Below are 14143 nucleotides of genomic sequence, written 5' to 3'. Positions count from 1 at the left end.
GTTCCCTGTAGTGCATAAGCAGGTCGTTCGCTATTGTTCTCACGTCACTGCAGCTCACCATCTCTTCCCCCCCCAAAAGCATGCTTTGAAAAGAGCCGCCTCATTATCTGCAAACACAAACGTGTTACACAGGCGCCGACAATGAGGACGAGCCTCCTTTTATTGAAATCACAATTAATCACGCCGCCACAAACAATATGCCCACGCCGTAATTCATCACCCGCGCTCCCTGCCATCCTGAAACATTCCTCCAAATATTTATCGTGCTCGCCGCCTCGCCCTCTGCGCAATTAGACACGGCTGCCGTCGGCATGAGAGGACGCGTGAAAACGGTGATGAGTTTGTTAATTACCGCGCCGGACCCGCTTGACAGCCGCGCGCCAGTGGCCGCTCTGCATGATTAATGGTCCGGATGCAGAGCGCCACAACCCAAACGGTTGGTTCATCTTGGAAGGGATCGGACGATCCTCGCCAACTACATGAGGGCAAGAAATCCCCCTTCACAGGCTTCATAACAAACTCGCCTTGTGCAGGAACAAGATTTCTAGCTGCAGTTAACCAACGAAAATGTGAAGGAAACGAGAAATATCGGAACCTTTGTTACAGTTCAGACAAAAAACTGCTGTTAACGAGTTCTGTAAGTGTTGTGCGGGAACAGGTATTCAAAGTAGGCCACCTGTAGGTGTTATGCAGGATTATGTTTCTCAGTACGCAGGATTATGTTTCTCAGTACACCAACTGAGGGCATTTACAAGATCAATTTGCGATTTTATATGGGGTTTGCTCCGCTCTCCGATCTTGTGGACAGTGAACCTGGAGATCCAGATGTCGCTTTAAATTTCACACAGGAACAGGAACGTGCGCTGGCAATGCCAGGGCGGATCGATGCTCAACGTGCGTGACAACGGCAAGCAAAGGCTGCGTGAAATGAAAAGCGCCACAAGCTAACGTCTGCCTGTTTTTCCCGGCCTGGAGTGGCCCCTTGTCGGGGTTGTTGTTCACACGCGAGCCCTTCGCCGCCTTCTCTTTCTTGGAGAAAACACAAGCGTGACTCCTAATCCGGCCGCAGAGTAAGATTAACTCCACTGCCGGCTGCCCGAAACCCTCCCTTCTCTTTGTTTGTCTATTTCACGCATGCTCTCTTTGCTTATCTCCCGCAGTGCTTAATGCCATTGGTTTTGTTGAAAAGTCATTGCGGCAGTATTGGGCTGTGATGATGCGTTCCTGGAAGGAAAAAGGCTGCCCGCGTACAGATAAGCGTGCCAGGCGTCCTCACAGGCTCATATTGCTTTTAAATGAACCGACATGGCTGCCATTTTGCATCAAGCCAAAGCTGAAGGTCGCAAAACTCGCATATTGGACATCTGCGTCCTTTGCGCAAGGGCGTCTCGTCGGCATACTTGTCAAGTGAAATTTGGTGGCCGTGGCTGTCAAAAGTAGACCGAAACAAAAAAGAAAAAGTCTCGCAGCCAGGCCTGAAAGACAAGATGTCTGCCATTTTGGTGTGAAGCGCATTTTAGAGTTCAAAGACGAACTATAACTCGAGAGATTGTCTGCTACAAAATTGGGACCTCGTATACGAGACGGATGGGGGCAAGTTCAGCTCCATTTTGAATCAGTTACATCTTTGATACTTTTTGTTCAAATTCGTTCTTAAAATTTGGGTCGAACATGTTAGAATTATTTGTGGTAGACCGTCGCTTGAGTGATATTTTTGGGGGAATGAAATCCAAAATGCCACCATCAGAGGAATGTTTTCCCTCATTTCTAGTCGACATTACCAAACACGAACATTGTGCGGTAGACAGATGGCTGGCACTAAATTCCGAGTTTTCATCATTATGTGTGCTTGCAGAAGTGATGCAATAATAGTTTCTTGGCAAATCCCGGCCGGTATTCGGCGTGCAATTAAAGCCCACAGCCTCGCTGTTTATCCCCCAGGAGCTCCTTCACCCTGCCGTAGCTCAGCTCACCTCGTACACTACGATCAATAAATCAGGCGAACGCCTCGGAGCGCCGACGTTGACCTTTTGTTATGAACTTGTTCTGATCGCACACTGATGGAAGCAGATATATATTTTTTCTTAATCAGTTTATCCGTCCTGAATGTCAAAGGGCAAGCCAGGCAATAGTCCCAAAATGGCATGTTATAGCTGCATAATGGATACCAGGAAAAAATAGGCAGTATTCATCTGTGTGATGAATGAATATATATTTTTATATATATCACGCAACCCTCCGCAATCTTCCGCCTGGGTCAAAAAGTCACGCTGGGAGGCAGAAAGTTGCCCGGCGTTGTGTTGTGTTGCGGGGGTTATTAAAAAGTTATGGGATTCACCCTAGGTGTTGGACTCTTACAAAGAGCACATCATTTTAATTGCTCCAAAGCCTTTTCCTTCCCCCCAATTCCTCCACGCTTCCTCATTTGCATGCCATTTGCATCCAAGTGTATCATAACAACGGCTGTCTAGGGCTCATAAGAGTTGTTTGCGTTCTCTTAGCCAGCATCCCCAACACGGGAAGGAGCCTAACAGAAAGTCCTGTATAATATCTCAATATAATATGATAATATCCGTGATATATTTAGCACTTGATATTGAAATAAAATCAGAATCAGAATCAGAATCAGCTTTATTGTCAATTCCTTCATGCTAGGACACACAAAGAAACCGAAATACCGTTCCCCCTATCCCACGGTGACGAGACACAGCACACGATTAACACACAAGTAAAACAACGGGGAGAGAGTTCAGGACCCCAACAGCCCGGAGATCACAAACTCAGCAGGCATGTTGATGTCCAGCGATCGAACGTCCGCCAGAAGAATGGAAGGCACGGCCGGGCGAGCTGGGGTGGCCGCCAGCCAGGCCCGGACGCCCAACCGGGGGAAGAATAGCAGGCGAGTCCGGCGACGCTCCAGGACGGCGCAGACCGAGCGCCTTTAATGTCCCCGCTTCAAAGTTCAGGTCGCCACAAAACTCGCTTTCGCCGATGTCGAGCAGAACCACATGAAAACAAAAAAAAAATCTAGGTGTATTGATTGATTTGAAATGGCCTTCATTTCCAAGCCGCTGCTTAAGCTAATTTAAGCGGTGACCTCGCTCGAGTGCCATTAGAGCCTCGTTTAATTGACACGCGTACCTGACTACATTTGGGCCGCATCGACCGCGAGCAAAAAAGCAAATTAAAGAAGGGAGAAGAATTGAAAGGAGGGGAATTGAGGAGCGAAATCAATCACTGAAATCAGAGCGAAGGAATCCCTTTTATTTTCCGCAGCCAGTCAGCTCGTTTTTCAACCGGCCTCAACTCGTTCATTAGTCAGCCAGATAGCAAGCCCGCTTCATTAGCTAGCCCGGACTTTCTCAGCAAAATTTCCCACATTTAAACGATTCCCAGGTGCCTTAATACCGCATATATATAAAAAAAAAAAGTCTGCTTTCGTCAGAATATGCCAAAACTGTCAAAACTCCCACGTTACCTATATTAGCCCGCCGTGAAGCAATCGCTAACTTTGACCCCATACTTTTTTGGAATCCAGTGAAACTCAATGCAGCCAAGCTTACCTTTTAAGTAGTGTGTCAGACAAAATTGTCTGCTTGGAATTGGTTCTGGATCTTCACCCAGCTCAGCTTGAGTGGTTACTATGTCAATGATTTTGTAAATTAGCCATGTTGTGACATCACAATAGGTATGACACTGACTTTTACTTCAGAGTCAAAGCCTGGACGCTGACCGGTTTGTCATATTTACTTAGCTGCGCGGAAACTCTCAAGTTGGGCCTCAGCCAACAAACCCGCCAGTGAGGCAAGTCAGATGGGCCTATTCCGACTTTTTTTTACTGGTTATTATCAAATGATTTGGGCCAACTTTATCTCAAAGCAAAGCTATGATTTAACTGTATCCCAGTGTCAAGATAAATGACCCCCCCCCCCCACTTGTGCCCGTGTAAAAATACAATTGGTGTAATTGGATCATTCTTCGCAGCGGCGCTCCATAACTCGTGCGTTATGTACCCCAGTGGCAGGTAATGTTTTTCATTATATGCCAGGCCAGTTTTATATATAGAAAACGGGTGGGAAGGGACTTTGCCCGCAGCCATTTTGCTCGGTAAGTCCCCGTAGGTGCATCCAGTATCGATTGGGAGTAAAGAGAGAGTCCTGCACATATTCGACAGGCTAAATTTAGCAGGCTTAGCAACACACACGCACACAAACGTACAATGATAAGCCTCCTGGAGGAGATGCTGGGAAATACTCACCCAGGTAGCAAAACAAAGGCCTCCTGTCGTACACCAAAAGACAAAACAACAAACGATTTTATGGAGCTAGCTGTGGCTAATTGGCTCCAGGCGTCGCTGCCAAGGGTTCCCTTTTCCCACGGGGCGCCAAAGTGACAATCCGATATTCGCCTTTTTTACCCACAAATCCTCCCCCCAAAAAAATCTCAGGGTAGAAGCAATGAACGCAGCCAAACTTCCACAGATATGATGCATTCAGCCTCGAAACAGTCGAGGCGAAAATGGTTGAAATGCACTCACTGGTCTCGCTCCGAAGAGCGGAATAAATAATTTGACCAAGATCGGGGTGAAAAAAAATCAACGATACATTGTGACTCTTAATAAATGAGCCGGCGCACCAGTTTGGTAATCTCTGCGCTAGAAGTTAACTCTGTTCTTTTGACACTGCGTTTTTTGCGCCCACCCTCTGAGCCAAGTTGGCTGATACAAAATGAATTTTTTTGTGGTTCCCGAGTCACTTCCCAGAAAAGCGCCTCGGCTAATCAGCACATGAAAACGATGTCAATCGGCCTCCTTCAAAGGCTCCTAATCACCCGCCAGAAAAAGGCTGAAATGTGTCGAGCTTGCTGATCTGGGAATGAAGGTTACATACAATTTGGTCACCCGCTGCCTACTTTCCCGCTTTCTCGCTTGCCAAATTTCCAGATGCTGTTTGTGAAATGCGACTTTAGCTCATTAGCCGCGAGGTGTGTTCAGCCGGAAAAGGCCCGCTAGTAATAAGCACGCTCGGTTGGAAAGTCTTGAAAAAAGGTTTCGGTCAGCAGGAATAAAATCACATCTGATTTTCACCCCCCCTAAGAAAATAATCTGGCACAAAGTGTCATTACGGCAGAGCGGTAGCCCACCTGGAACAAGCCGGCGCTTTTCCCGAGACGGCAGTTTTAAGCGGAAAGAAAAGCTTCTCATCTCATCGCTACCTGCGGGCTCCGTCAGACTTTGGCCCACTGCTGTAATTACAATTATGCAAAAGAGCCCGCACTGTCATGCCATGGAACAAAAGCAACGCCACGTATGCACACTCCAGTCCTCGGGCTAGCCGGTGGAAATACAGGAATAGGAACAGACTCTCAGCAGGATGAGGTACACACATTTAAACTTCTCCGTACCCATCGTTAAGCTCCGGAATATTGCCGAGCGTGATAGTCGTCAAAATGTCAACAACTTGTCGCCTCATTAGCCCACCTCACCTTAATGAAATGCCTATCTGATGACGTCAGCGAATCTCAACAAAGATTTGCTCGAACTTTATCGTTCGGGGGGGGGGCTGGACTCCCCGGGGGGTGGCTTCCGTCTTTGCTATCGCTGCTCTTTGTTTGGAGCATCTGTTTGCTTCTGGAGGTCACCTTGGAAGGAAAGAAAGAAAACAAATGCTTCATTGAAAACAAAAGTCTGTAATCGTCAAATTAATCGTTTTCACCAAAGGCACACGGGTCGAAGACTCCCTCCTCCTGGCATTTTTTAGGGCAAATTTAGGAAAAATTACTCCTCGTCAGTACTCAGTGGCAGCCTCATTTAGCTCATTAGCAAAGTAGCCACTTGATATTCACCTCCGAGGCAAAAAAAGAAAAAACGCTCAATTTGGTGCCTTTTATCTGCTGAGTCTTTAATCGAACGGCAGCAAATTGCGGAGATGTTGCGGATAAACCTCCCTCGCGACGATTGATCGGCTTCCAGCCGCTCATTGAGTTTCTCCTCACAGTCACAGAACACCGCCGTTGTCGCTTTTAGGGCTTTTTAATGCAGCGATCTGTCAATCCCACTGCACTTTTTTCAACTTGGCTTGTTCTGGGGGTAATAAACCCAAAGCTTAAAAAAAAGGGCAAGCCGCCTTGTGAATCCACCAAGGTGTCTCTTCCCTGGCACCGATATCACGGAAAGGCCCAGCGGCTTTGAATAAAACCGAGACAGATGAAAAGCCAGCACGGGGGGAGAACATCGTGACGGGGCGGGGTGGTGGCCGCACCCGCCTGATTTGTGCCTAATAAACTTGTCACATCCTATCAGGTCTTTCCACGGGGGCGCACGAGACCCCTCCAACCTCCCAGCGTCAGGCGTGTTCAGGGAAGAGAGTGGACGTCCGAGTGATGGATGAGGGGTCTCCATATGGGATCATGATGGCGGGTGAGATAGGTGAACTGTGAGCACCTGTTTTTTTTTGTAGTGTCTCAATTTGGTAGCATGTAAGAAAACCACGCTGACCCTGCACCATTTTTATAACATGTCACTTGTTGCTGGACAGAATTCACCTGTCAACCAAACCTTAAAACACATTTGCACGGTCACTTGTCACCAGGCTTGTCCTCTAGAGGGCGCCCTTCCATTGAACCGCAAATGAGCTATTCAGAGCGCTTTAGGTCGTCGCCGACCACTTTACATCATCATCTTCCTCGCATTGGAGTCCATTGCATTGGTGGGTAATACACCTTTATCTCCGCATTGCAGCCCTCAGTGGAGATTTGAGACACTTTTGCTTGATGGCACCCGGTCGTGGAAAGCTCTACTGAGTGGAAAATTATTCATAACTTGTTTCCTCTTGCGCCCTTGTGTAGTTTTCTGTGTGTATTTATATATATATATATATATATATATATATATATATATATATCCATATTATTGCTTCTCTCTCAGCCCAAAGTTGCGGTATTTTAAAGGCTGTATTCCAAGATGTTGCTCGTCCACTCACTCCACCACAGCACACTCGAAATTGCCAGCTGGGAATGAAAGATGCGGGCCCGCTTCCCTTCTTAGTGCTTAACGTGGAAAATAAATTAAAAGCGCCCGCGTCAATAAAAGTCATACAATTCCAACGTTGACTTAGTTAAAAACCCAATCTAGTGGTTAAAAAGCCTTGTCAAAAAATCAAGAGGCCTATCATGTTTATAATAGACATTCATATCTGCATGTAATTACTCAACTGTTTGTCATTTCAAAGTGCAGTGGCGTAAAATTGATTGAAGAAAAAGGGTGAGGTGCAATATTACAACAAAAAATGTTGATTTAATATGAAGAAAGCCTAATTATAATTATGGTTTTAGAGCTTCTTTCCTACGCGTGTCATTTTTCTTTTCCAAAGCTTTAACTTTGAGTTGATGCAGATCAAATGCAACTAAATGTCTTAGAATGAGTACAATTCAGTTGTAATGAATTGTAATGAGATAGTATGGACAGCATAATGAAATCAAAATGGATGCATTGTTTTCGTGGGGAGACCTTTTTTTTTTTTTTTTTTTTGCTTCCCATTACCATGCACATTAATTCAATATGAGTTGCATTAGTGACTCAACACGTTCACCGGATTACGACTTGATATTGTTATTGCGTACAGACTGATTGAATCCCGAAATAAGTCGTGCATGTGGAAGTAGTCGACTCAATTGTATAATTGCGACGTCGGAGCATCAGTTATGGCAGTGCCGAAAGGCCGCGGGGAGTTCTAATTGAATAGAAATGGCGGATGCGCTCGGCGGGAGGTAAGCCCGGCCCCTCCCCCGGAGGTTGTGTCGAAATGGCGTCGTGTATTACGGTGACCAACCTTGCGTAGTGTAGCGCGGCCGCCCGAGCGCCGCTAATGGATTGAAAAATGGAGGCGGCGTGCCGTTGCACAGACGGGAAGAATCACTTTAGGACTTTGCTCAGGCAGAAACCTCACCGCTGCCGCGAATACATGAATTCAATTACCTGCGCCGGGGTGGCTGCTTGTGTCTCTAACAGCCATGTTGTCTTGCCACTTTTCAACATTTAACTTCTAACTGAAATGAACTCAACCACAGTCAAGAAATGCCACAGAAAACTTGGAAATAGCTCACCGCAAATTCCTTTGACTGGGGAGCACCCGAGTAAAGTATTGAATTGAATTCTTCGCCACACCCAAGCCTTAACACATTTGGGCTGTCACCTGTTGCTAGGCAGAATCCAAAAGCACGAGGACAAAAAGGAAAGTAATTACTAAATCACTGCAGTAAATTACTTCTGCTCCCCCCCCCAACCACAGAGCCACGACCGTTTGCACCGCTTTGGAAAAAAAAATACAGTATTATGAAGCCACTGTAGAATTAAAGATCTCCTAATCCATCGAAGGCCACAGTGAGGCATTGACAAACCGAGACAGGCGCTCCTGAGACCTTATCAAGTTGCACCATCGATTTAGATGACATGTCAACTTGTAAAAGTGTCTATAGGAAGCACTTTAATTTAAAATTGCAAAATGGTGATAGTCCTCTTAATGCGCCGGTTAGATTGCTTTTGTTTTGAGGGGAGCGGCCGATCCCGTCTTACGATAGCGCAGCAACATCGGTGTCAGGGTCCAGCAGACGAACGCTGCTGGCCTTTGTCCGGGGAACGAGGTTAGCACACAGGAAATGGAGGCGCGATGCTATCGCAAAGAGTCGTTTCCCACTCTTTCTTCAGCTTGAACCGGTCAAGGTAGTCATAACTGTTTGCTCTGCCCCTGCCTGTCCATTTGAATCGATATTCCAAGGATTTTGATGACATTCATCACGTGGCTGCAAACGGACACCTAAGAGGTACTGCATGTGCTTTTCCTTTTGTATTATTAGCTGCTATATTTGTGTTCTTACGTTTGTGATGTTGTTACGTTTGTGATTTTGTGACATGTTGTAGAAAGCAAAAAGTCTATTATTCTGTGAATATAAATCCAAATTCATTCTGTTTATGTTGCAGTTATATTATCTGATAGTAATTTTTAGTAGTCAGGATTTGTGTAGTAATTGAAATGCTATAAAAATTGCATATTTTCTTTCATATTAATGCAATTACTGTAATATTATAATTCTAAACCGTTGTACTGTTCCAAAAGTGAATGTAATTATTGTTCTACAAGACCAGAATTACATTTTTTAATTGTGTTACTATTGGTATCGCCATAGTAATGAAACATGTGGAACGAGTATACTAAATAATCATAATAATAATTAATGTAAATAACTCGTGTCCCCTTTTTTCAGGGTTAACTTCCGGGTGACGACAACGGAAGTGCTCGTTCGAAAGGCGGATCCCTTTCTGCTAACTTGCATCCCCCCCACACCCCCTTGCTGATTTATTTTCAGCCTTTTTCCAGCTTCCTTCCGTATTTTTGTTACCGTCAGATTCGAACGAAATCCCGTCCCTCATTCTTTTACGTCGAGAGGGTTGCTTTGAACCTGTCCGCGACGACAGGGAGACTTTCCCCTCCGCTAGCAACTAAGCTAACTTTTTTATTTTTTGGGTAACACCACTTTTGAGCAGCGCACGCACAAAATGGGGGACAAAGATTTGACTTGGGCGCTGAAAACCGGCGACTTGGAAGAGGTGCAATCCATGCTGAAGACGGTAAGAGACCGGTGCCGAAAAGAGAGGGGGGACAATCCGATGCCGGTGGAGTCACTCAGGCGAGGTTAATGCTCCTCCGACAAGTGGCCGACGTGCGAAAAAGTGCCTTAGCATGCTGACGTTAGCCACGCTTGGCTAGCGTCACTAAGTTGATTCGTGAGCCTTTTAATTGCGGGGATGGAACTGTCACATCATGTCTTTAATGTGCTTTCTAGCTGTCAGGTCAAAATACGAGTTTTTTTTTTTTTTTTTACTGTGAATGTTTGGATATCAGCAGTTCGGTAGGTCGCTTAGCTTTAGCATTGTGACGTGCTGTGGGGCGACGTCGCTGACAGGAACGGACCTGCCGTCACTTTCCAGCCTTTGTGGTCACTTCTATGAACAGAAAATCCATCGTTAAATGCTATACATACAGTATATGTGATATGCTTGCTTAGGCTATTAACATAAGTAACTAGTATGACGATTAATGTGTGACCCCTCCACAGTGGCTGTCAGAAAAGCAAAATCTCTGCATTCCTTGTAGGTGCAAGATAGCGTTGAATCTGGCTCACAATAACTATTAAGTCACATTTGGAACGTGACAAGTGCCGCCACCTCTCGTGTGTCTTTTGTTTTTGTAATTTTCTGATTAACTGTTGGGATGATTTGCAAATATTAGATCTGTCATTTAGCTACCTGAAACGTCAGAGGCCGCACGCGCCTGCCGAGCCAAACGTGATCTACAACTGCCATAATGACCAGCTGGAGTTTCATTCTGCTTAGCTGGCCTCTGTTTAATGCACGATGGTGGCGTTACCGGTTAGGTCGGTTCGTAGCTGAGAACATTGTCATACCAGTCAGCACAATTGAATTACCGTTTTTTTCCGTGTATAATACGCCCCCATGTATAATACGCACCCTAACAATGGCATGTTGATGCTGGAAAAAAGCCTGTACCCATGTATAATACGCACCCAATTTTTTTATTTATTTTTTTTTTTTTTTTAAGTCCCAATGATCGTCACACACGCAGGGAGGCAATGGGTCCCATTTTTATAGTCTTTGGTATGGTCTTAACTAGGCTGGATGTATTTTTTTTGTTGGCGTTGATTTCTCCGACTGCCCGTAAAGGCACCACCGCGATCAGATGAAAAGAGAGGAAAGTGACGTGCGGACATGTGAAAAAGGCGGCTCTGTATGGGAGAGACGTTGAAGAGGAATAAAAACACCCTTGGAAACCAAAACTTGCCCCTCGTCGTGACTCGGAGCCGCAACAAATGTTTCGGATTTGTGTAGGGTACATTGTGACAGCAAACGAGCAGGTGATCGAGCAAGCGTCTGATACGAGAGCATTGCGTTCGTATGGAGCGTGTTTGAAGTGAACAGCAGAGACGAAAGGAACAAGGCAAAGTGTTGTGAAATAAAATATTACCTGTAATACGCATTTTGTTATTTGCTGATTGTATTAAACTATCACATTCATTGTCAGTCAAGAAGAGAAGAGGACTATTATCCCTTCTTTGACGAAATGACCAGAGCACAGTACAAACACACTATTGTTCTTTCGGTATTTATTCAACCCACATTCTTTCACAACATGACAAGAGAACAATACATAAATCAATACTCGTACCAGTACCATGATTTTCTTAAAAAAAAAAAAAAAAAAAAAAAAAAATTAAATTAAAAAAAAAAAAATTAAAAAAAATTGTACCCATGTATAATGCGCACCCCAGATTTTAGGACAATAAATTAGTTAAATTTTGCGTATTATACACGGAAAAAAACGGTAACTACAAATTCAAGATAAGTGACTTTCAAAAATGGCACACTGGTCGAGTACAAGGGCAGTGCTTTCAAACTTTGCATGTCGCAGGAAGTAATTTGTTGCGCTAAACGCTTGCCCAAGTGATGTGGGCAGGAAACTGGTAAGACTCCCAAGGCGGATTGTTTGTTGATGAACGTGATGTTTGGATCCGTAAATTGGCTGTCGCAGGAACATAAACAGAAAGTCAATGATTAGTTTAAATCTGAGTTTGCCGTAGGTCCAGCTCGGTGTCTTCAACGACTGCCTCCCAATGGGATCGGGTGTTAGCATTTGAGACCCTGCTGTAACCGGATCTACGCCGGTCACACTGATCCACTTTGGCGTTTTGAGCCTTTGCTTTCGGCACTTGCGTCCGCACTCTAAACAAGTGATGTCATCAATTTAGGTGCTCATATTTAAGATGTTTTTTTTTTCCTCCTTCCTCCCTCAGCATGAAGATGTCAACCGGACCCTGGAGGAAGGCGGCAGGAAGCCCCTCCACTTGGCGTGCGACTTTGGCCAGACGAGCATCGTGGAGTTCCTCCTCTCCAAGAAAGCAGACATCAATGTAAGCGCAATTTTGTCGCCGCCTTATTTTTGTTCTCGTCTCAAATAAGCGTCCTCCTCGCAGGCTACCGACAAGCACGACCTCACTCCGCTGATGTACGCCTGCCTCGAAGGCCACGCTGCCTGCGTCAAGGTCCTGCTAGAAAAGGTCGGTTGACACGGCGACCGCTCGATGAGGCCACATGAACAGACCCGTCGAGTGCAGTCTGGTCTCCACGTTGGGGCGTATGCTCCAGCCTGCTGACTGGCGTCGCTCATTCACAGCAGCTCTTGCTGGCAAACAAGAGGCCTTTTGTGTTCCCAGGTGCATGGGACTCGACCCCTGCGCTAATACCGCTGAGCCCTTTTTTTTTGTGCCAACTGTGCTGTTGTTGCCATGCAGTCGGTGGTTTAAATTTAACCTCAATAGGTCAGAAGTTGTTTGCATGAGAGTTTTGCACACACACACGCGCTTCAAATGAAACGATATTAGTGGCTTTGCCTTCCGGCCGGGCTGAGTGGCACGTGACAAACGCCAGCCGACTTCTCCCGTGTCCTCCGCAGGGCGCCGACAAGGACCTCCCGGCCCCGGGCGGCAAGAAGCTCGTGGAGATAGTCTGCGACGACAACATCAAGGCCATGCTCAAGTGATGGCGGGCGGGGGGGACGAGCCCAACGAGACTGGACTCGGCACAGAACCAGGTGGCCCTCTCCTCGCCGCTTTTGTCTGTCAGCTCCAGCGGGGGCTCATCTTACCTGTCTAGTGGTTTTCTTCTTCTCCCACTCCTCCGAGATGTGCTTTCCTCTCTTTTGTAGTTTTTTTATTTTGTTTGGTAAATGGCCACGAGCGGTGGACAGGTGGAGGGTGCGCGCTTAAATAAAACACAAGGCTTATTAGCACTTCAATTCGCTCTACTACGTCATCGTGTGTTTTCCCCTCGGCATACTGAATTGTACAAAGGAGAGTTTGGGCCACACTGGACAGAAAGAATTGAAATGTGGAATGAGAATAAAGTCCTATTTCGCGATGGAAAAGAGTAGGCTTTTGAGCAATCATCATTTTCTGCAAAAATAAGACGTCTTTTGGAAAGTCTTTTTTTTTTTTTTTTTTTTTTTGATGAAAAAAAAGACTTCTCAATAAGTAATTTTTCGGTCCAAAATATGTATTATTGTTCAATTGACACAATTTGTCCTTGATAAATGTTTTAAATCTCGGGGGGAGGGGGGGGGATAGTTGCGCAATTGACTTCTCCAAACTACCCTTTTCCCCCTCAAACACAACTAAAAAACACTTCACCAAAATAGGACTTATTCTCTCTTTTTCTCCAATGTGGGTTCAAGAGCCTTTTGTAGAATTGCACTGTACAAAAGTCAGCTGAAAGGTTTTTGTTTTGTTTTAATATAACTACGCCCACTTTGCGTAAAGCTCCTTTTGTATTGCTTACATATCACATTGTCTTTCCCGTATCCATCGACCAATCACCATGCTGGCTAACAACAACTAGGAACACTTGAATTATTTTTTACTTATTCTGGTGAGGTTGAGAAAGTCACTAACAGGAAAAAAAAACTAGTCAGTGTCTTGAGAATGTTTGTTTTGCAGTTCAATGGATGGCGGGGGGTATCCCTGTAATATTAAGACCCTTGCTTCTTTTGGTCATTTTCGCCCCCTCCTTGAATTTGCTTTGGCTACATGTCAAGTCTGCTTGGACGTCGTCATGTCGTCCGTCGCTCTCTCTCTCAGTTGCTGAAAAAACAAATAACGGCTACAATGTAAAAATAAATCTCTCCGGCTTTGTTGTGACAAAAAGTCTGTAAAAACAAGAATAAAAATATCCATAAACGTTCACTTCTTCTGAGCCCTTTTTGGTTAAACAGTAGTCAAATATTTTTAGATGTAGAAAGTTTGCTTTTTTTGTGTGTGTGTGTGTGTGATTAAAAAAATGCAGACATGATGAATTCTGCATTATTCACTGAGAACTAATGTTGATTCTGCTAACCAAACTTCATCTTTTTTTCCCTACGAGTGACTAAAAAGATGCCAATTACCGTTAGCCAGGCTGCCGTTTGTCGTCGGGTCAACCCGGGCCGGGGGGCGGACGAGCGACCCAACTGTCTGGCCGGGCTCTCGGCGGTGATTGGCAGACGCCGTCATTAGCAGCAGCACGTTAAGCGCCGCTTCC

The 14143-nt window shown here is 45.4% G+C and overlaps 1 protein-coding gene across 1 annotated transcript; it reads left to right on the top strand.

The window, feature by feature from the left end:
- The first annotated feature begins 9286 nt into the window (after positions 1-9286).
- mtpn (myotrophin) lies at positions 9287-13809 on the top strand. Its single transcript, XM_037243521.1, has 4 exons — positions 9287-9625; positions 11866-11982; positions 12046-12129; positions 12525-13809. The coding sequence occupies exons 1-4, from the start codon at positions 9554-9556 to the stop codon at positions 12609-12611; spliced, it is 360 nt and encodes a 119-aa protein (XP_037099416.1). The 5' UTR covers positions 9287-9553; the 3' UTR covers positions 12612-13809.
- The last annotated feature ends 334 nt before the right edge of the window (positions 13810-14143 follow it).

This window comes from Syngnathus acus, chromosome 23 (assembly GCF_901709675.1).
Source record: "Syngnathus acus chromosome 23, fSynAcu1.2, whole genome shotgun sequence".
Classification (NCBI taxonomy): domain Eukaryota; kingdom Metazoa; phylum Chordata; class Actinopteri; order Syngnathiformes; family Syngnathidae; genus Syngnathus; species Syngnathus acus.
The sequence above is the reverse complement of the archived record's forward strand: the minus strand, read 5'-3'. Positions and strand labels throughout refer to the sequence as shown.

Coding starts and splice junctions, on each gene's coding strand:
- mtpn (XM_037243521.1), top strand. CDS start 9,554: ATGGGGGACAAAGATTTGACTTGGGCGCTGAAAACCGGCGACTTGGAA. Junction 11,983..12,045: donor CCAAGAAAGCAGACATCAAT/GTAAGCGCAATT, acceptor TCCTCCTCGCAG/GCTACCGACAAGCACGACCT. Junction 12,130..12,524: donor TCAAGGTCCTGCTAGAAAAG/GTCGGTTGACAC, acceptor TGTCCTCCGCAG/GGCGCCGACAAGGACCTCCC.